At 42.9% G+C, this 22205-nt stretch overlaps 1 protein-coding gene across 1 annotated transcript in view; it reads right to left on the bottom strand.

The window, feature by feature from the left end:
• Positions 1 to 22205, bottom strand: part of CEP162 (centrosomal protein 162) — a 261158-nt gene that overhangs the window by 124371 nt on the left and 114582 nt on the right. Inside the window, exons 16-17 of the mRNA XM_030199137.1 lie at positions 4581 to 4847; positions 1906 to 2043 (exon numbers count right to left, since the gene is read on the bottom strand). Of these exons, the coding sequence (XP_030054997.1) occupies positions 1906 to 2043; positions 4581 to 4847 (405 nt within the window). The remainder of the gene's footprint in view (positions 1 to 1905; positions 2044 to 4580; positions 4848 to 22205) is intronic.

The raw sequence follows: 22205 nt of genomic DNA, 5'->3' as shown, positions 1-22205 counted from the left end.
TTCACGCCCAGGGGCCAAGAAAGAATTCAATGGCCCTGAAACAGCAAACTTCACTGGTCTGGGCAAACACCTCCCTTCTCCCCACCCCCTCCAAGGAGCTCACTGCTCCCTTTCTGTATTGGCTTCTATAGGCAATTATGAAGAGGTGTGTGTGTTTTTGTTTTTTTAACAGAGGATAAAGCCGCACACTCCAAAAGGAACCAACCCAAGGACTGTACAAACTAGGCTTAACTTACATCGGCACCACATTAAACACCACAGTGATAACCAGAGCGACAAGCTCTGTAGGACAACATTTTGTCAGAGCACTGCATGAATGACTTTATGGTGAGGAAATTTCAAAACCATCCGGGAAAGTAAAACCTTTGAAGTTAAAATGATAAAATATTTTGACACGCATCAGACTGGGTTTCCTATCACATTATAAACAAAACAATTATACTGCATTGTTACCATCTTATCACTCATATCTCTCCCTGTTTCTCCCCCCACCACCCACTCCTACCTTTCCCCATGAGACTGTCATTGGAATGTTTTATGCTTCACATATATATTGATATATGTCATCATTTGTGATCCGAAGAAGGTGGTATTGCCTTCAAAAGCTAATCAAAAAATGTATTTACATTAGTCCAATAAAAAAGGTATCATCTTATTTTCTTTTCTTTGTTTTATTTCTATTTATAACCATTTAAAAAATGAATTTCCAGCATCTCTTGTATCCTTTATGCTTGTTTTGATTAGATAGTAAATTCCATCTAGCAAGGATGATCTCTTACATGTAACCATAATGAAATGCATATATCAAGATGGGCTGTACTAAATATACATATTCGATTTGGCCCTGAATACATTATTCATATTTGGCCAAATTCAAATACGAATAATCTGGGGCTCTACTGTGCAAAATCCTACTGAAATAAAACACGATAAGTACATAAGTATTGCCATACTGGGACAGACCAAAGGTCCATCAAGCCCAGCATCCTGTTTCCAATAGTGGCCAATCCAGGTCACAAATACCTGGCAGGATCCCGAAAAAAGTACAAATCATTTTATGCTGCTTATCCCAGAAATATTTTCCCCAAGTCCAATTTAATAATGGTCTATGGACTTTTCTTTTAGGAAGCCGTCCACACCTTTTTAAAACCCCGCTAAGCTAACCGCCTTTACCACATTCTCTGGCAACGAATTCCAGAGTTTGATTACACGCTGAGCAAAGAAAGATTTTCTCCGGTAAGTACCTGTATATAATATGCAATGCGCTTTGATTGTAACCACAGAAAGGCAGCGTATCGAATCACTTCCCCTTTCCTTTTTCCCTCTATCTCTTGCGTGCTGCCTGTTGCATTTTGCTTAACACCTGGCTTTGTTTGATTTTGACGGGCCTGTTTTCTGGCACAAGTGGGCTTCTCTCCCTCTAATTCTCAAAGCCCAAATGACGATTGATTCTCCAGGAAATAGAATCCCCTGAAACTATTACTCGTAAAACAACATTAAACAGGAGCTGCAAGAACTTAGTTGCTTCTTTTATTTGTTATGTTAAAGCTCAATGCCCATTATTCATATTCAGCTGAATAATATTTTTTATTATTCGTATTTGGCCGAATAATTAAATACGCTATTCGGTACAGCTCTAATGTTAATAGCACTACAAAAGCGATGTAATAGTCAAAGTAAGCGCAAGGGCCCTGTTTACTAAGGCGCGTTAGCGTTTTTAATGCATCTACAATTAACGCCCACGCTAACCATGTAAGCGCCTATAGGGATATTGTAGGCATGTTCACAGTTAACATGCGTACATGATTAATGCACCTTAAGAATGCTAATGCACCTATAACGTGGCTTAGTAAAAAGGGCCCTAAGAGTAAATATATCCCATATACGTTATTAAAATCATCTTACGTGTTGGTAACCTTGCAGAAGGGTTTCTTGTTCTTGAACTTCCTTTTGTACTTGCTTCAAATCTTCTTCATTAACAGGATCTTTAACTTTTCCAAGCACCAACTTGTTTTTTTTACTTGTGTCTTCTCTGCTGTGCAACTTAATACATATAATAATTTCACTATTTTTCTAAGACAGGAAGGTTTTGCAAAGTTAAAAATAACAGCTGGTGAACAATGAAGCAAATTACTCTACGTTCACTTTCCTACAATGTACTCCTTTCAACATTATGGCTATTATTAGATTAGTTTTGCAGATAATATGGTGATTACCGTTAATCACCAGTGCCTGTATCAGCACAGCAGGGTTCAAATTTATTTTTAATTCCATACATGCAAAGCTTGGCCATTTACTTATGAGAAGCAGGTCGGTGACATTACAAGAAAACTGTATTGCAAAAGATTTACAACACAAACAAACAGTGGATGTAAAGAGAAGGGAAGGGTAAAGGGAAATGGGACTTGATATTGCAATTACATTCAAAGCGGTTTACATATATTCAGGTACTTATTTTGTACCAGGGGCAATGGAGGGTTAAGTGACTTGCCCAGAGCCACAAGGAGCTGCAGTGGGAATCGAACTCAGTTCCCCAGGATCAAAGTCCACTGCACTAACCACTAGGCTACTCCTCCACTCATTCCACCAATAAGAGCCAACCTCATCAGTGATGTCACAATGGCTTGACTGCCTGATACTTGGCTCACTTCTGATATTATGATGTCATAAGGGAAAGGGGGAAAGGGAAATGGGACTTGATATACTGCCTTTCTGAGGTTTTTGCAACTACTTCCAAAGCGGTTTACATATATTCAGATACTTATTTTGTACCAGGGGCAATGGAGGGTTAAGTGACTTGCCCAGAGCCACAAGGAGCTGCAGTGGGAATTGAACTCAGTTCCCCAGGATCAAAGTCCACTGCACTAACCACTAGGCTACTCCTACACTCCCTCTGTTGGTGTTGACTTCGCTGCAAAAGATTTAGACAGACAAAACTGATTTCTGCAGCAGATGAGGTCGATTTCATATATAAAATGGCAAGAGAGTGGGTAAAACAGTACACAAGTACAGACAACCAAAGAAAAAAAGCACAGCTACAAAATCCTGAGTGGAGCAGAACAAATAGAAGTGAATCGATTTTTTACTCTTTCAAAAAGTACAAAGACTAGGAGACACTGAATGAAATTACTTTTAAAACAAATAAGAGGAAATATTTTTTCACTCAATGAATAGTTAAGAACTGGAACTCTTTGCTGGTGGATGTGGTAAAAGCTGTTAGAGTATCTGGGTTTAAAAAAAGATTTGGACAAGTTCCTGAGGAAACATCCATAGTCTGTTATTGAGACAGACATGGGGAAGCCATTGTTTGCCCTGGGATTGATAGCATGCAATGTTGCTACTATCTGGGTTTCTGCCAGGCAATTGTGTCCAGAGACCTATCACAGCCTCCACACTTTGCCGTAGCTCATTTTAAACGCCATCTGCCATTTAGATGTCCAGAATCCCAGTCTCGTAAGGTCCTCTTGCAATTTTTCACAATCCTCTTGTGATTTAACAACTTTGAATGACAGGCTTATTTTTGAAAGAGAAGGACGCCCATCTTTTGACACAAATCGCGAGATGGCCGTGCTTCTCACAGGGTCGCCCAAAGTTCACGGGGGGGGGGGGGGTGTCGGAGGTGTAGCGAAGGTGGGACTTGGGCGTGCGTAACACATAGGCGTCCTCGATCCATAATGGAAAAAAGAAGGGTGTCCCTGACGAACACTTGGACAACTTTACCTGGTTCTTTTTTTCTTGCGACCAAGCCACAAAAACGTGCCCTAAATGACCAGATGACCACCGGAGGGAATTGGGGATGACCTCCCCTTACTACTACTACTATACCTATTCCCCCAGTGGTCACTAACCCCCTCCCATCCTAAAAAAAATTTTTTTTTAAATATTTTTTCCAGCCTCTATGCCAGCCTCAAATATCATACCCAGCTCCATGACAGCAGTATGCAGGTCCCTGGAGCAGTTTTAGTGGGTACTGCAGTGCACTTTAGGCAGGCAGACCCAGGCCCCCCCCCCCCCCCCCACCCCCACCTGTTATACTTGTGGTGGTAAATGTGAGCTCTTGAAAACCCAGTAGAAACCCACTGTACCTACATCTAGGTGCCCCCCTTCACCCGTAAGGGCTAAGGTAGTGGAGTGAATTTGGGGGGGGGGGGGGGTTGGGGGCTCAGCACACAAGGCAAGGGAGCTATGCACCTGGGAGCAATTTCTGAAGTCCACTGCAGTGCCCCCTAGGGTGCCCGGTTGGTGTCTTGGCATGACAGGGGGACCAGTGCACTACGAATGCTGGCTCCTCCCACGACCAAATGGCTTGGATTTGGTCGTTTCCTAAATGGACGTGCTCGGTTTCCATTATTGCCGAAAATCGGGGATGACCATCTCTAAGGTCGACCTAAATTTAACTTGATTAGCTTCAAATTCAAAAATGTTTTCTATTAAGAACTAAGAAAAAAATGAAAGCTAATCAAGATAACACATCATCTGGTTTCCGTATGCGCTAGAGAAAGGAAGAAGAAGGGGAGGTAATGATTTTAGAGGTAGAGATAAAGAAACATTTCCTATTCGAGACAGCAAGAAAATGTTACCTTGGTTTGAAGAATGTAGATTTCTTGTTTTAGCTGAAGGATTTCTTTTTCATGTTGTACTTTCATCTCTTCCGTCGTGCACGTCAATTGCTTCTCTCGTTCTGAGAATTCTGCTTGAAGATGTTGAACCAGATTATGTCCTGCACTCCATTTTTCTTCAGCGTCTCGTACCCTTTTCAGTAAAATAGAGTTTTCTTGAATAGATTTGAGAACATGTGAAGAATCCTGTTCCAAGTGGAATTCAGTGACATCTGTCACAGAGCTCACCTGCAAAATACAATTACAATTCTTTCTTTTTCTTGCAGTGATAACAGAGTTTAGCTCTGGCCAAATTGCTACCTTTTCTCTTCCATAAATAAGAAAAAGGATAACTACAAAGCGGTTTGAGAGAAACATGCATTGACGTCACAGGGATGACTAACTCACATATCACTGGTCATAAAGTAACATAAAAGCAGAGACTATGAAGGCACATAAGGCCCATCAAAACCTGCCCAATTTCCATTCCTGTTGCAATAATGTTAACTCTGTTGATGGCCCAGCTTTAGTTACTTGGGCTTCATGCAATTAAAGATCCCTTGTCCCCAAATGTCTATACTGTTTTTTTACATCCACCACAACCTCCACTGTGATACTTCTGTTTAACTGTGTCAATCCCTTTTTCTAACACTTTCTTTCCACTGAAACGATTCTCTTATTTATGGATTATCCTTCCAGGAAAGGTGGTGGAAACTGAAATAGTAAAGCAAACTTGCATATATGTAATGGGCAGTCCCCCCCTCTCAAAAAGAAGAGTAAATGAGCCACACAAATGGAGGTGATGCCTTCGGTCAGTGCCAATATGGAAAAACTCTCTCTGAGCCCTCAAAAAAGTAGAAACTCTATTCGAGTATGTACTGGGGTTACATGGAGGCATATTTTCAAAGCACTTAGCCTCCCAAAGTTCCATAGAAACCTATGGAACTTAGCCTCCCAAAGTGCTTTGAAAATAAGCCTGATAGTAACATAGTAGATGATGGCAGAAAAAGACCTGCATGGTCCATCCAGTCTGCCCAAGACAAACTCATATGTGTATACCTTAACTTGAATTTGTACCTGTCCTTTTCAGGGCACAGACCATATAAGTCTGCCCAGCAGTATTTCCCGCCTCCCAACCACCAGTCCCGCCTCCCATCAGCGGCTCTGGTACAGACCGTATAAGTCTGCCCTCCCCTATCCTCGCCTCCCAACCACCACCCCCTCTCCCATCAGCGGCTCTGGTACAGACCGTATAAGTCTGCCCTCCCCTATCCTCGCCTCCCAACCACCACCCCCCTCTCCCATCAGCGGCTCTGGTACAGACCGTATAAGTCTGCCCTCCCCTATCCTCACCTCCCAACCACCACCCCCTCTTCCCCCCAACTGCTCCGCCACCCAATTTCAGCTAAGCTTCTGAGGATCCATTCCTTCTGCACAGGATTCCTCTATGCATGTCCCACGCATGTTTGAACTCCGTTACCGTTTTCATCTCCACCACCTCCCGCGGGAGGGCATTCCAAGCGTTCTGGACGGTTCAACTGCCTCTGCAAGCCTCCTTGGTACAATACAAGAGCTTAAAACTCCAACACTTTAGAGGAGAACGGCAAGAATGTGTGGCTGATTTATTCTGTGGAGAACCAACTATTCAGGTACAGCCTTGATAATAGAAGTGAAAGTTCCAAGCAACTATTCTTTCTAACACATGGGGAGACAGAAGACATTGAAGTACTGAGAAATGCAATCAGAGGCTAAGAAAACATAACATAAAGATATATTCCCAACTGTTTTTGGGTGTCATTGGACTAATCAAAAGGAATTTCCAAATGCACCTTGATAAGTTGTCTATAAATAATACACCTTATGAACTCCAGAAGGAAGATATCCATTGGCACAAAGTGCAAAGGTGAGCATTAGCAGTAAACTTCAGAGGCTGAGATCACACCCAACACACCCTGGTTAGAACTGGTACTACCTCTTGCAATCAAGCCGTCAAATAATGAGGCAGTTTGACCTCCTACCACTGGGGTTGAAAGGTACTATTTCAAATCCAGGTCACGGATGGAGCAAGAGCAACTGGGGATAATTTCTGCTCTCCATTAGACCACCATGGATATCCCCAGTAAGGTCCGGGGAATGGGGGAGGGAGGCATCAGGTGTTGAGGGACCTGGGGCTCCTCGACTTGTATTGCGGGTAGGGGGAGATCCAAGGCTACTTGACTGTTAGGGGATATTTATTTTTATTTTTGCTGCATTTATAGCCCACATTTTCCCACCTATTTGCAGGCTCAATGTGACCTACAATATAATACAACTATGGGTCCAGAAAGTTACATTATTTCTGTCGGGGGGGGGGGGGGGGGGGGTCGTTCTGGTGATTTTAATTGTTGCAAGGGGAGGGGCACGTGATCCAACCACCAGACCATTAACAGATAGCAGGACTGACTGGGAAACTCCTAAACCCATTGCTACAGACCTAGAGGCCTGTGCTGCTCCTGGTTGCAGCAGTGAACACTTTCAGACATTGAGATGAAGTGATTTTTTACATTTCTTTTCTAAAATCACTGCTCCTGATGGACGTGAATGCCTGGATGTTTCCATGTATTTTACAAAGGGATCTGCGGTTCGCAGATTTTCTCAGGAGTCTCTCATGAGGAACTTTATCAAAAGATTTCTGAAAATCTAGATACACTGCATCAACCAGCTCACCTTTATCCACATGTCTATTCACACCTTTAAAGAAATGAAGGAGATTGGAGAGGCAAGACTTCCTTCGGCTGAACCCATGCTGACTCTGTCCCATTAAACCATGTTTGTCTACGTGTTCTGTAATTTTATTCTTTATAATAGTTTCCACTATTTTGCCCGGCACCGATGTCAGGCTTACATATAAAAACAGATCAGCAATTTCATGCTTGAGTTCTTTGAGTACCTTTGGATGTAAGCCATCTGGTCCAGGTGATTTACTACTCTTACATCTTCTTTCGTAAAGACAGAAGCAAAGAATTCATTTTCTCCACTATGGCCTTGCCTTCCATGAGCACCCCTTTCAGGCTTATTTTCGAAAGAGAAGGGCGCCCACAAATTGGGAGATGGGTGTCCTTCTCTCAGGGTCGCCCAAATTGGCATAATCAAAAGCCGATTTTGGGCGTCACCAACTGCTTCCCGTCGCAGGGACAACCAAAGTTCCCGGGGGCGTGTCGGAGGCGTAGTGAAGGCGGGACTGGGGCGTGCCTAACAGATGGGCGTCCTCGAGCGATAATGGAAAAAAGAAGGGCGTCCCTGACGAGCACTTGGCCGACTTTACTTGGTCCATTTTTTCTTACGACTAAGCCTCAAAAAGGTGCCCAAACTGACTAGATGACCACTGCAGGGAATTGGGGATGACCTCCCCTGACTCCCCCAGTGGTGACTAACCCCCTCCCACCCAGAAAAAAAAACAACTTTAAAAACTTTTTTTGCCAGCCTCAAATATCATACTCAGGTCTATCGCAGACGTATGCAGGTCCCTAGGGGGGGAGGTGTGTGTGTGTGTGTCAGCGGAGGCATAGCAAAGGCATGGACGTCCTTCTTTCAAACATTTTGGACGTCCTGAACTGCCCCCCCCCCACAGGGACGGCCAAATTTCAAGGGAGTGGAGTGGAGGAGTAGCCTAGTGGTTAGCGCATTGGTGTTGCAATACAGAGGTGGCCAGTTCAAATCCCACTGCTGCTATTTGTGATCCAAAATCCAAATAAATAAATAAAGGGGGTGCCGGAGGCATAGCAAAGGCATGGACATCCTTCTCACAGAAACATTCAAATTTTGGACGTCCTCAACTGCCCGTCGCAAGGACGGAGGCATAGTGAAGGCGCCTATGGACGTCCTTCACCCATACTCAAAAAAAAAAAAAAAAAGATGCTCCTGATGAGCACTTGGACATTTTCACCTGGACTTGTATTTTTTTAAGGTTGTAGACGGCTATTATACACGCAGCTTGTCTGCGTGTATGAAGCCGTCTTTGGCATGCGCAGAGCAGCCACGCATAATGCTTGGCTGCTCTGCACTGGCTTCCCCTCCTTAGTAAGGAAATCATGTGCAAATGAGCTAACAGTGAGCAGCTCATTTGCATGCGATTTCCTTCAAGCATGCCCGTTCCTTTCCGAATCGCTAAGGGATCGGTAAGGGAAGGGCTTTTTCCGTTAAGTTAGTGCATCAGTTAGTCCACTGCAGTGCCCCCTAGGGTGCCCGGTTGGTGTCCTGGCATGTCAGGGGGACCAGTGCACTACGAATACTGGCTCCTCCCATGACCAAATGACTTGGATTTGGTCGTTTCTGAGATGGGCGTCCTCAGTTTCCATTATTACCGAAAACCGGGGACGACCATCTCAAAGGTCGACCTAAATGTTGAGATTTGGGCGTCCTCGACCGTATTATCGAAATGAAAGATGGCCGCCCATCTTGTTTCGATAATACGAGTTTCCCTGCCCCTTCGCGGGGACTTCCTGCGAGGACTCCTTCAGGAAAACTTGGGCGCCCCATTCAATTATGCCCCTCCACATGATCTAACGGTCCCACGGAGTCCCTCGCAGACTTTCTGCTTCTGATGTACCTGAAAAAGTTGTTACTGTGAGTTTTAGCCTCTGCGACAAGTTTCTCTTCATATTCTCTTTTAGCCTTCTTTATTAATGCTTTGCACCTGACTTGCCAGTGCTTATGTTGCTTCTTATTTTTTTCATTTGGGTCCTTTTTCCATTCTTTGAAGAACAATCTTTTGGCTGCAATGGCCTCTTTTACTTCATCTTTTAACCATGCTGGCTGAAGTTTTCTCTTCTTTTCACATTTGCAAATACGTAGAATGCATCTGGACTGGGCTTCCAAAATGGTACTTTTGAATAACGCCCATGCCTGATGTGGAGGGGCATTTTCGAAAGAAACGTCTAAGATGGAATTTGGACGTCTTCGTATAACGTCCAAGATTTGGAGGCGGGGAAGATCATTTTTGAAAAAAGATGGACGTTCATCTTTGGTTTCAAAAATACCATGGACGTCCTTGGATTTGGATGTCTTTGATTTTCGAAACCAAAGATGTCTAAGTCTAAAATGTCCAAATGCAAGCCATTTGGACATGGGAGGAGCCAGCACACCAATCGGGCACCCTAGGGGGCACTGCAGTGGACTTCATAAAATGCCCCCAGGTACACATCTGGCCATTGCTCCCTTACCTTGTGTGCTGAGCCCCCCAACCCTCCCCCCCAATACCCACTACCCCCAACTGTACACCACTACCATAGCCTTTACGGGTGAAAGGGGCACCTATATGTGGGTACAGAGGGTTTCTGGTGGGTTTTGGAGGGCTCGCTGTTTCCTCCATAAATGTAACAGGTAGGGTGAGTATGGGCCTGGGTCCGCCTGTCTGAAGTGCACTGCTTCTACTATTAAACTACTCCAGGGACCTGCATGCGCTGTCATGGACCTGAGTATGACATCTGAGGCTGGCATAGAGGCTGGCAAGTAATATTTTTAATGATGTTTTTTGAGGGTGGGAGGGGGTTGGTGACCACTGGGGGAGTATCGGGAGGTTATCCCCGATTCCCTCCAGTGGTCATCTGGTCATTTCGGGCACCTTTTTGTGCCTTATTCGTAATAAAAATAGGTCTGGGTGAAAACGTCCAAGTTTTAGTCACGGACGTCTTTGCTTTTTTCCATTATGGCTCAAAGACGCCCAAGTCTTAGGAACGTCCAAGTCCCGCCTCCACACCTCCGATACGCCCCCTTGAGATTTGGACATCCTTGCGATGGACGTCCGATAGAGATGTCAAAAATCAGGTTTCAATTATACCGATTTGGACGTCTCTGGGAGATGGACGTCCTAGTACCGATTTATGTCACTTTTTGGACGTAGTCAAACATGTCGCTTTCCTTTTTCTCTTGTTCTTGTTTATCTTCCTTATATAAAGATCTGTTGCTGATTTTATAGCTCCTTTCAGTTTGAACCACAGATCTTCCACTGCTCTTATGTGCTTCCGTCCCATCATCTCCTTCTTCAGGTGCTCCCCCATTTCAACAAAGTCAGCATGCTTAAAATCCAGGATTTTGAGCTGTGTGTATCCGCATTCTGCTTTAATTCTTTCATCAAACCATACAGTGTGATGATCACTATTGGCCAGGTGGGCACCCACTCAGACACTGGACACACTGTCTCCATTGGTGAGCACAAGATCTAGCGTCGTCCTTCCCCTCGTGAGTTCCGTCATCATTTGTCTCCGCAGTGCACTTTAAAAAGCATCCACAATCTCTCCACTTCATTTTGATTCTGCAGATGGGACCTACCAATCCACATCTAGTATGCTGAAATCTTCCAGCAAAGCACCTCCCCCTTCAATCCCAACTTTTGGATATATAAGACCGAATCTTTGTCCCACTTCTCTGTTTGTGTTTAAGGTCTGTAGACAACACCTATGTGGATGGAGGTTCCATCTTCTCTTTCTAAGACAATCCCCAAGTCACCTATATTTCATCCACTTTAATATTGTTTTTCACATATCATTTATCATACTTGGTATGCTGCCCTTTTTGAATAATAAATCATAGTGGTTCACAATTAAAAAATGAAATAAAAGGAAAAAATAAATCCATTAAAACAGAAAAGTATAAAACCAGGCAGGCACAACCAAGCTCTCATTAACAATGTTAACACATCCAAGCAATCTATGGCAAGAATAACAGAGGGTGCTGGGCTGCAATCACTGCACGACCCCGCCCAGAGACAGTACACAGAAGCCATCCTAAAGATAGTGAATAACAGAATGATTCAGGTGAGATTAAATGCCAGCTGAAACAAGTATGTTTTCAGAGCTGATTGAAGTTCACATAAGAACCCTCAGATCTCAGGGAGCTACCCCTCCACCTTTCTGACTATCTCTGTTTTTCCTAAATATATTATAGCCCGATATGTTTGCATCCCGAACTCAATACCAAAAATCACAAGAAGCATCTCAAACTATCTTCAATTCAGAAAGGAACTGAAAACACACCTATTAAAAAAATTCTACAATTAATAATTTAGCTATCGATGACTATTCTGATCATCAACTGTAAACCATTATTACAACACTTAAGCAAAATATAAACTGTAAACCAACATTGTAACTGTCAACCAGAATGTAATTTGTAAGCCACTTTGAACCGAAACCTGTTTTGGATAACAGTGGGATACAAGAATGCATAAATAAATAAAATCCCAACGCGGTCATGCCGCGCCTGGAACAGAAAGTGATAAAACAAACGTCTCTCCCCATTAGAGCGCAGGAACTACAAAAGGTAATAAAATCCCTACCACTCCGATCGACCCCTGGACCAGACGGGTTCCATAGTGAATACTACAAAATCCTGGGACACGGATTTGGTGGGACCCCTAATCTCATATTATGAAGAGGTGGTGGGGCGTGGGAGTTTTTCCCTGAGAGAAAATGAAGCGCTAATTGCTCTTATTCCAAAGCCCGGAAAACCGCAAGACCAATTGGAATCCTACAGACCAATATCATTACTCAATGTTGATGTTAAGATTTTGGCAAGGATATTGACAGATAGGCTAGCGCAACATCTACCGTCTTTAATTGGAGACCATCAGGTCGGCTTCGTCAGAGGCCGTCAAGCTACGGTAAATGTGCGGAAAGTCCTCCTGTCCATAGCGCATAGTCAGAACACAAAACACCCGCTATTATTAGTGAGTCTCGATGCTGAAAAAGCATTCGATAAAGTGCAGTGGAATTATCTTTTCCGGGTGTTGCGCTGGGTGGGACTGGAGGGCTGGTTCATGGAGGCTGTAGCGGCGTTGTACTCTAATCCCACGGCCAGCATAATGACAAATGGGACCCAATCAGCAGCATTCCCATTGCAACAGGGAACTAGACAGGGCTGCCCATTATCTCCCCTCTTGTTCCTATTGTACTTAGAACCCTTACTACGGACCATCACAAGAGACCCAGATATAGGGGGCCTTTCTATGCCCGCACAGGAGGTCAAAATATTAGCATTTGCGGATGATATATTTTTGACATTAACTAACCCTGAAACATTGGTGCAGCATCTGCTGGGGGCCCTGGACGAATTTGGGTTTCTTACTGGATTTTCCCTGAACTTCCAAAAGTCAGTAGCCCTTCCAACACAGGAGGAGATCAGGACAAAGTGGACAGGCAAATTTCCCTTTCAATGGGAGACAACCAGGCTCAAATATCTGGGGGTTTATATCCCCATAGACCTATCGGAGCTCTATGCACTTAACATAGTACCCCTAAAGCAACAGACCACGTAAATGTTACAAAGATGGCAGGCACTCCCGATCTCACTATTAGGTCGCATTGCGCTTTACAACATGATCCTTTTCCCCAAGTGGACATACGTGTTGCAAATGCTCCCACTACTCCTACGTCCCGGAGAGGGAAAGTGGCTCCGAAAAAAATTAAATTATTTCTTATGGCAGGGGAAGAGGGCCCGTATACCACTTCCCAAAGTAATGTTACCCCAAAATAGGGGGGGATTGGGGCTTCTGGACCTTAAATTGTTTGCCCTCGCTAGTAATACACGGCACATATCAGATTGGTTTCGCAGCTCCCATTACTTTACTTGCACAGACACAGAGATTGCTTTACTGGGAAATACCCATTTTGCATGGTGGTTACATGCCCCATTGGTGGACTTGACCCAGTTGGGACAGCTGCGATATGTTCTGTCCCCGCTGCGCACCACCTGGATGAGACTCTGTCGGCTTCGGTCGTTGAGTCCTTCAGTCTTGTGACTGTTGCCACTTAGTGGAAATTCGGCATTCCCGGCAGGGAGTACTTCACCTGCCTTTCGGAGGTGGAGCGCAGCGGGGATAAAATATCTGTTTCAGGTGGTGAACGACCAAGGGGGAATAAAATCACTTAAGGAGCTGAGGGAAGTGTATGGGGCGAATGTGAATGATTGGTTTGCATATGCACAGTTGAACCATTATGTAGCTTCGTTACCGGCAGACTCTTTGAAAGTGGACTCTTGGGACAAAGTTCATGAAATGCTTGGACTGGACGCACAATTGAAAGTACCACTTAGTTACTTCCACCGCAACTTGAGAGATGCATTGGAGACCCTGGATTACAAGGAGGTGTCCGTGGCTTGGAGTGCTGAACTGCACTTAAACATTCAACCAGAGCAGATTGGGGAATGCCTAAAAGCAATGTACAAAATAACGGCAAACGCGGCTTGGTGGGAAATGCAGTACAAATTCCTACTTCAATTGCATATTTCTCCTTACAGAGCATATAGAGCAACACTGCGAGAAACAGACTCTTGTCCTAAATGTAAAGGTGCTAAGGTCCATTTGGGGCAAATGTATTGGAACTGTGTCCGAATCAAAATCTTTTGGACAGAGTTACATGGCCATGTGACACAGATCTGGAACTCATCTTGGAAGCAGTCGCCAAGACAGCTGTTCGATGTATTCGGGCTACAAAGACCAACGCCGGTGGGATTTAGAAGTTTTTTTGCGTAGAACTATGTTAATGGCGAAGAGAACCATACTGCAGTCTCACAGTCCCACACTGGAGATCAGCGATGATCCAGGCATGCGCCTTGGAAAAGAAGGGCATATCAGACTTGGCCTCCAGAAAAGGAGTGCAATTTTGTAACACCTGGGCCCCTTTTTGGGACTCCCTCACTCCAGTAACAAGAAGTAAAATATTGAATTGTTGACTCATGCTTGACAGAGAAGATATGATAGAAGTGTATAAAATAATGAGTGGAATGGATCGGGTGGATGTGAAGCGACTGTTCACGCTATCCAAAAATACTAGGACTAGAGGGCATGAGTTGAAGCTACAGTGTGGTAAATTTAAAACGAATCGGAGAAAATTTTTCTTCACCCAACGTGTAATTAGACTCTGGAATTCGTTGCCGGAGAACGTGGTACGGGCGGTTAGCTTGACGGAGTTTAAAAAGGGGTTAGATAGATTCCTAAAGGACAAGTCCATAGACCGCTATTAAATGGACTTGGAAAAATTCCGCATTTTTAGGTATAACTTGTCTGGAATGTTTTTACGTTTGGGGAGCGTGCCAGGTGCCCTTGACCTGGATTGGCCACTGTCGGTGACAGGATGCTGGGCTAGATGGACCTTTGGTCTTTCCCAGTATGGCACTACTTATGTACTTATGTACTTATGTAGGGTTGGGTAAGGGAAGGGAGAGGCGGGGGGGGGGGGGGGGGGGGGAAGGGAAGGGGAACAGGGTAGGAGGGTATAAAAGGAAAAGGCAAGACGAACAATGTGTTCTATAAGATATGTAACTTGAATCAATATTGTAAGCTGTTGATGTTTGGATTGCAATAAACACAATTATACAAAAAAAAAAATAAAAATAAAATCCCATTCACGGGAGTCATTGAACCTTGTCTCTAACAATATCCAGGTCCGCCTGTAACATCAGGGCATGCAGATCAATAACTTTGTTGCATAGACTACGAGCATTTGTGTACATAGCTTTCCAGTTACATACTGTCTCTCTCACCCTCAGTTTATCCTTCTGCCTAGTCTCCCCATCCACCTTCTTGCTGGGTAGTGGAATGGAGGAATAGCAGTGGGCTGACAACATGGGGAACTGAGTTTGATTTCCAATGCAGCTTCTCGTGACTCGGGGCAAGTCATTTAACCCTCCATTGCTCCACGTAAAAAAACAAAACAAACAAACAGAACCCCCCCCCCCCCAACTTAGATTGTATGGCCGTAGGGACAGAGAAAGTACCTACATATAATATTTGTAAATCACTTTGTTTGTATCCACAAAAAGGCAGTATAAAATCCGCGCCCCCCCCCCCCTTTGCTAATCTGGTTTATTTTAATTCTTTCTCCACTGTTATCACTCTTTGGTTTTGGTGGGGGTGACTGCTGCAGTTCTTCTGTTTCTGTTTAGCACCTCTGCCTTCTAGTTTAAATGCCTGGAAACGTATTGCCTGCTTTTCTGTCTAAGGATCCTTTCTCCTGTGTTGGAAAAATGTAGCCCATCATTACAAAATAGCCTTTTGTTTTTCCATATATTGCCCCATCCTCTCATGTATTTAAAACTTTCATTTTGGCACTAGGTTTTGAGTCACCTATTGAAATTCTCTGTATTTTGTAGTCTTTCCTCATCTTTTCCATAGGCAGGCAGTATTTCAGAAAGCTTCTGGAAAGATGTCTGTACTACAGGTATGCGTGTAAATAGAAGTCCCTAAGAGGGAAATTCTATAACTTGGCATCTCAAATTAGGTAATAATATACAAAAACTTTTTCTAAGAAAGAAGCAGGTGATAGTTTAATTATCAAATATAATCAACGGAGTACAAAAATCTCCAGGGGGAAAAAAGCCTCAGAACCCTTTCCTCCACTCCTGTGCAACAGAAGAAAAACTGGTAGGAATATAAGGGTAAGATTACTTCACCGGCATAAATAAACCCCTGAGAAAAGTTATGTTAAAGCTCCAATTGAACCAGCTTTTTAAAGGGTCTAAATAAAAGTAGTGACAAAAATAAACGTTCAAACTTAACTCAAGCTGCTGGTGATATTTAAATATAAAATCTGTTCAAATTTTCTTCTGTTACACAGGAGTAGAAGAAAGGGTTCTGAGGCTTTTTCCCCCTGGCGATTTTTGTACTCCATTGATCAGATTTGATAATTAAAATATCACCAGCTTCTTTTTCGAAAGAGTTTATCTATATTATTGTCATTTTATCTAAACTGTTGCTAGAGGAAAGCCACTTTAGTGTGCCAATACCTTCGGCACAACCGCTTATGCTAGGTCAACAGCTGACTTAAGTTCGCACTCCTAAGTGCACCACGTGATGCGCACAACTGATAGTATTATAGTTTATTAAGAATACTATACCGCCATGACTGACTAGCAATAGTCAGTGGTTTACAATGATAAAAGTAATTGAAAAAGGAAAAGAACTACAAAATATGACAGAAAAAGCACTACATCACTCATACAGAAAGGAGAAGAAGGAAAGGAAGAGGAGGAAACACAACATGATAAAAGGGAGGGGAGGACAAAAGTGGATATAAGTGAGGGACTAAATGAAGAGGGGAGAGAGGGAGACAGTAGCTGTAAACTCAAAGTAAGTTCAGGTTAGGGAAAAGCAGTAAACAACCAAGTCTTCAATTTTTATTTAAAGTTCTTAAATGAAGACTCAGCATGGATGTCTAACAGGAGGGAATTCCAATGAAAGGGGACAGCAAAAAAGAAAGCAGCATGGCGAGTGGAATCGAGACGAGCAAGTTCAGGACTAGGTAAAACTAAACAGATCATCTGATGATAAATCTATGGCCTATCCGTGCTTCAAAGGCAACTTATACAAATCCCTGTTTAAATTAGTGTACGTCACCTTCCTAATCAGATGCAGCTTCAATAGTAACATATACTCTGGAAAGTCAATCCCATAATGGGTTTATGAGGTTTGTGAGGACATACACCACACCGTTTACTTTGAAAATTTTTAATTAATACTAAATATTTAATGAGGGGGTACACTGAGAGTTCAGTATGGGCTGTTCCCACAGCCGAGCTGTTCTTAGTGAGTCTGGCCACAATATGGTTCACTGACACTAACACGCTCCATACATCATTTTTTACTCTCTTATGTGTAACTCCATTTTTTTGTGAAAATTAATCTAATTACTAACATTTGTGTGTGTCCAAACAAAAATCAAAACCATGAATATAACTTAGAGAACCTAAAACTAAGTAACTACAATCTCAAGACCCCTTATTAGGTACAAAAATGCACTGGATAAAGGGTACCAGGAAAAAAGCTTATCTGAATCTTGATCAATTTGTCTCCATAATTTTCGAAGAGTTTTCCTGAAAATTGTTCACATCTACGTCCTACAGAAAATTTCTGTTTCAAAAAAATCGTCAGGGACGCCAGTGCTAGAAGCTATTTCGGTAGTCCGGTGAGACTTCCTGTCTAACTTCGGGTTAGATTGATATCTTTTGTGTGTATTGATTTAATAAAGATATCATTTTATGTCATTTTAATTATTGTAACGGAGTATACGCAGGTTGTAAAGAGCAACTTATTAAGAAACTGCAGACCACCCAAAACACAGTGGCAAGATTAATTTATGGTAAAACCAAATTTGAGAGTGCTAAACCGCTCCGAGAGAAATTGCATTGGCTTCCTGTCAAGGATCGCATCACATTTAAAATTTGCTCCCTAGTACACAAATTCTCTATGGTGAAGTCCCTGACTACATGATTGACCTAATCAGCCTGCCACCGAGGAATGCATTAAGACTATCCCGTTCATATCTTAACCTTCATTATCCAACCTGCAACGGGCTTACGTATAAAACCACATACAGTGGGGGAAATAAGTATTTGATCCCTTGCTGATTTTGTAAGTTTGCCCACTGACAAAGACATGAGCAGCCCATAATTGAAGGGTAGGTTATTGGTAACAGTGAGAGATAGCACATCACAAATTAAATCCGGAAAATCACATTGTGGAAAGTATATGAATTTATTTGCATTCTGCAGAGGGAAATAAGTATTTGATCCCCCACCAACCAGTAAGAGATCTGGCCCCTACAGACCAGGTAGATGCTCCAAATCAACTCGTTACCTGCATGACAGACAGCTGTCGGCAATGGTCACCTGTATGAAAGACACCTGTCCACAGACTCAGTGAATCAGTCAGACTCTAACCTCTACAAAATGGCCAAGAGCAAGGAGCTGTCTAAGGATGTCAGGGACAAGATCATACACCTGCACAAGGCTGGAATGGCTACAAAACCATCAGTAAGACGCTGGGCGAGAAGGAGACAACTGTTGGTGCCATAGTAAGAAAATGGAAGAAGTACAAAATGACTGTCAATCGACAAAGATCTGGGGCTCCACGCAAAATCTCACCTCGTGGGGTATCCTTGATCATGAGGAAGGTTAGAAATCAGCCTACAACTACAAGGGGGGAACTTGTCAATGATCTCAAGGCAGCTGGGACCACTGTCACCACGAAAACCATTGGTAACCATTACGACATAACGGATTGCAATCCTGCAGTGCCCGCAAGGTCCCCCTGCTCCGGAAGGCACATGTGACGGCCCGTCTGGAAGTTTGCCAGTGAACACCTGGATGATGCCGAGAGTGATTGGGAGAAGGTGCTGTGGTCAGATGAGACAAAAATTGAGCTCTTTGGCATGAACTCAACTCGCCGTGTTTGGAGGAAGAGAAATGCTGCCTATGACCCAAAGAACACCGTCCCCACTGTCAAGCATGGAGGTGGAAATGTTATGTTTTGGGGGTGTTTCTCTGCTAAGGGCACAGGACTACTTCACCGCATCAATGGGAGAATGGATGGGGCCATGTACCGTACAATTCTGAGTGACAACCTCCTTCCCTCCGCCAGGGCCTTAAAAATGGTCGTGGCTGGGTCTTCCAGCACGACAATGACCCAAAACATACAGCCAAGGCAACAAAGGAGTGGCTCAGGAAGAAGCACATTAGGGTCATGGAGTGGCCTAGCCAGTCACCAGACCTTAATCCCATTGAAAACTTATGGAGGGAGCTGAAGCTGCGAGTTGCCAAGCGACAGCCCAGAACTCTTAATGATTTAGAGATGATCTGCAAAGAGGAGTGGACCAAAATTCCTCCTGACATGTGTGCAACCCTCATCATCAACTACAGAAGACGTCTGACCGCTGTGCTTGCCAACAAGGGTTTTGCCACCAAGTATTAGGTCTTGTTTGCCAGAGGGATTAAATACTTATTTCCCTCTGCAGAATGCAAATAAATTCATATACTTTCCACAATGTGATTTTCCGGATTTAATTTGTGATGTGCTATCTCTCACTGTTACCAATAACCTACCCTTCAATTATGGGCTGCTCATGTCTTTGTCAGTGGGCAAACTTACAAAATCAGCAAGGGATCAAATACTTATTTCCCCCACTGTATGCTTCATCCTTCTCCTTCATCAGCTCACAATTATGGAACTCCTTGCCAAAAGCTATAAAAACCAATCACAACCATCTAAATTTCAGAAAATCTCTAGACTTTGTTATTTGGAACAGCTTACCACAAGGACTCAACATGTGTCTCCACTACTTGATTCATATCAATATAATGACAATTTTGGACACATCCACCCTTCCCTTCTCTCCCCTGATTTCCCTGTTCCTTTCGTTTCTTCCCCATTCTCTCCTTTATTTCTTATGTAGGTTACATTTATTTATTTTATTTATTTATGGCATTTATATCCCACATTATTCCCACCCATGGACAGGCTCAATGTGGCGTACAATAGTCTATCAAACAACATTAATACAAAATACAGGAATTATTAGCTTAATTTACTGTACTGGCGTCCGCCTTTGCAGTGTGATGTAAGCCATATTGGGCCAGACACAGTTGGAAAAATGTGGGGTATAAATGAGAAAATAAATAAATAAATAAAGCTTTTTCATAATCAGCCATACATCATAAGACTCCTGAGGAAGGCGCTTGGGCACCAAAACACGGCTGCTGTGTTGAGTCGTTTCTGTTTTCTTGCAATAAAGACTCTGTTTCCATTATTACGCCTCCTTCGGTGTTTGAGAAGAGCATATTCTCCCTACTTTTTGCTTCCGTATGTCCGCACAAACCTCATAAACCTGTAGATTATTGTGGGATTGACTTTCCAGAGTATATTTTGATATTGGATTTCCTTATTGCATTGATAAGCTTCAATAATAACAACAATTTTCAATCCATCACCTATTCACTTTAAATTTTTAATTCTTTAATTTTTTCAACAAATGGGAGGAAAAGCTTCAACTGACTGCTTATTGGCTATCAAGCCATATTTATTTATTTATTTATTTTCTTGCATTTGTATCCCACATTTTCCCACCTATTTGCGGGCTCAGTGTGGCTTACAATACATTGTGGATGATGGAAATACAATGTGTTACAGTACAATTATGGGTTACATTATGAGGAGTTGTGGGAAGACAAAGTCAAGTCAAAACAACATTTAGAGCGTAGAAAACTATGGAATGTTACAGTGGGGAAAACATAGGGCGATAGAACAATAGCACGAAAACCTTAAGGTAAAGTAATTTTATATGTGGGTGGAGTATTCGGGGTAAGAGAATTTAGAAGAAAGTGTATTGATGCATTTCTGTTAGTGTGTATGGACTTCATGTGTTTTGATCCTTGCAATAAATTTTCTCAAAGAGATAAGTCTTTAGTCGTTTGCGGAAGTCGGTTAGGTTCGTAGATCGTCTTCAGGTTGCGTGGGTAGTGTGTTCCAGAGTTGCGTGCTCATATAAGAGAAGGTTGATGCATGTAGTACTTTGTATTTTATGCCTTTGCAGTTAGGGAAGTGGAGATTGAGGAAAGTTTGGGATGATCTTTTAGCGTTTCTGGGTGGTAGGTCTATTAATTCAGACATGTATGCAGGGGCTTCACCGTGGATGATTTTGTGGACTAAAGTGCATACTTTAAAGGTGATACGTTCCTTGAGTGGGAGCCAGTGCAGCTTCTCACATAAGGGTTTTGCACTTTCGTATTTTGGTTTTCCGAAGATGAGTCTGGCTGCTGTATTCTGGGCTGTTTGAAGTTTCCTCAGTATTTGTTCTTTGCAGCCTGCGTATAATGAGTTACAGTAGTCCAGATGACTGAGTACGAGTGATTGCACTAGGCTGCGGAAGACGGATCTCGGAAAGAATGGTCTTATTCTTTTCAGTTTCCACATGGAGTAGAACATCTTTTTGGTTGTGTTGTTTGCGTGAGTTTCAAGTGTTAGGTGGCGGTCGATTGTGACTCCTAGGATTTTTAAAGTTTCGGAGATTGGCAGTTGTAGTTTGGGTGTGTTGATTTCGGTAAATTTATTCGTGTTGTATTGGGAGGTAAGTATGAGGCATTGAGTTTTTTTCTGCATTCAGTTTCAATCGGAATGCATCTGCCCAGGTATTCATGATGTGTAGACTCTGGTTGATTTCGTTGGAGATTTCATTAATGTCTTGTTTGAAAGGAATATATATTGTTACATCATCTGCGTATATGTAAGGGTGAAGGTTATGATTTGATAGAAGTTTTGCCAAGGGAATCATCATTAGGTTGAAAATAGTTGGTGAGAGGGGGGATCCTTGCGGTACTCCACATTCAGGTGTCCATGCAGCAGACGTAGTTGAATTTGATGTGACTTGATATGAGCGCAAGGTTAGGAATCCCTTGAACCAGTTTAGGACATTGTACGAGTTCAAGCAGTCATCATTAGCTCAAAAACCTCCCAAAAAATTTTATTGAAGTGCATATAAACAAAATTAAATCAGCTTTTACTTAGCTTTTAAGAATGCATTGACTCTTCTAGTCAGTCTTTTCCAAGGTCAACAATGGCCAAAGTTTCGTCAACTTTGTCAGGGCTTGTGGAATTTTTATTCTTACTCCACATTCGTAGCTGTGTATTTCAGCTTCACCCATGTGTATGCCTCCATTGCAATTACATGCTATGATATCTAGGTGCTACTTTATAGAATAGCAACTAGCGCACATATGCAAAGCAGTGTAAGTCTAGGCACCAGTTGACAGCTGTAAGCCACTCTGATGAGTTGGATAAGCAGGAGATAAATGTGATAAATG

The sequence above is a fragment of the Microcaecilia unicolor genome, chromosome 3 (assembly GCF_901765095.1).
Source record: "Microcaecilia unicolor chromosome 3, aMicUni1.1, whole genome shotgun sequence".
NCBI classification, from domain to species: domain Eukaryota; kingdom Metazoa; phylum Chordata; class Amphibia; order Gymnophiona; family Siphonopidae; genus Microcaecilia; species Microcaecilia unicolor.
The sequence above is the reverse complement of the archived record's forward strand: the minus strand, read 5'-3'. Positions and strand labels throughout refer to the sequence as shown.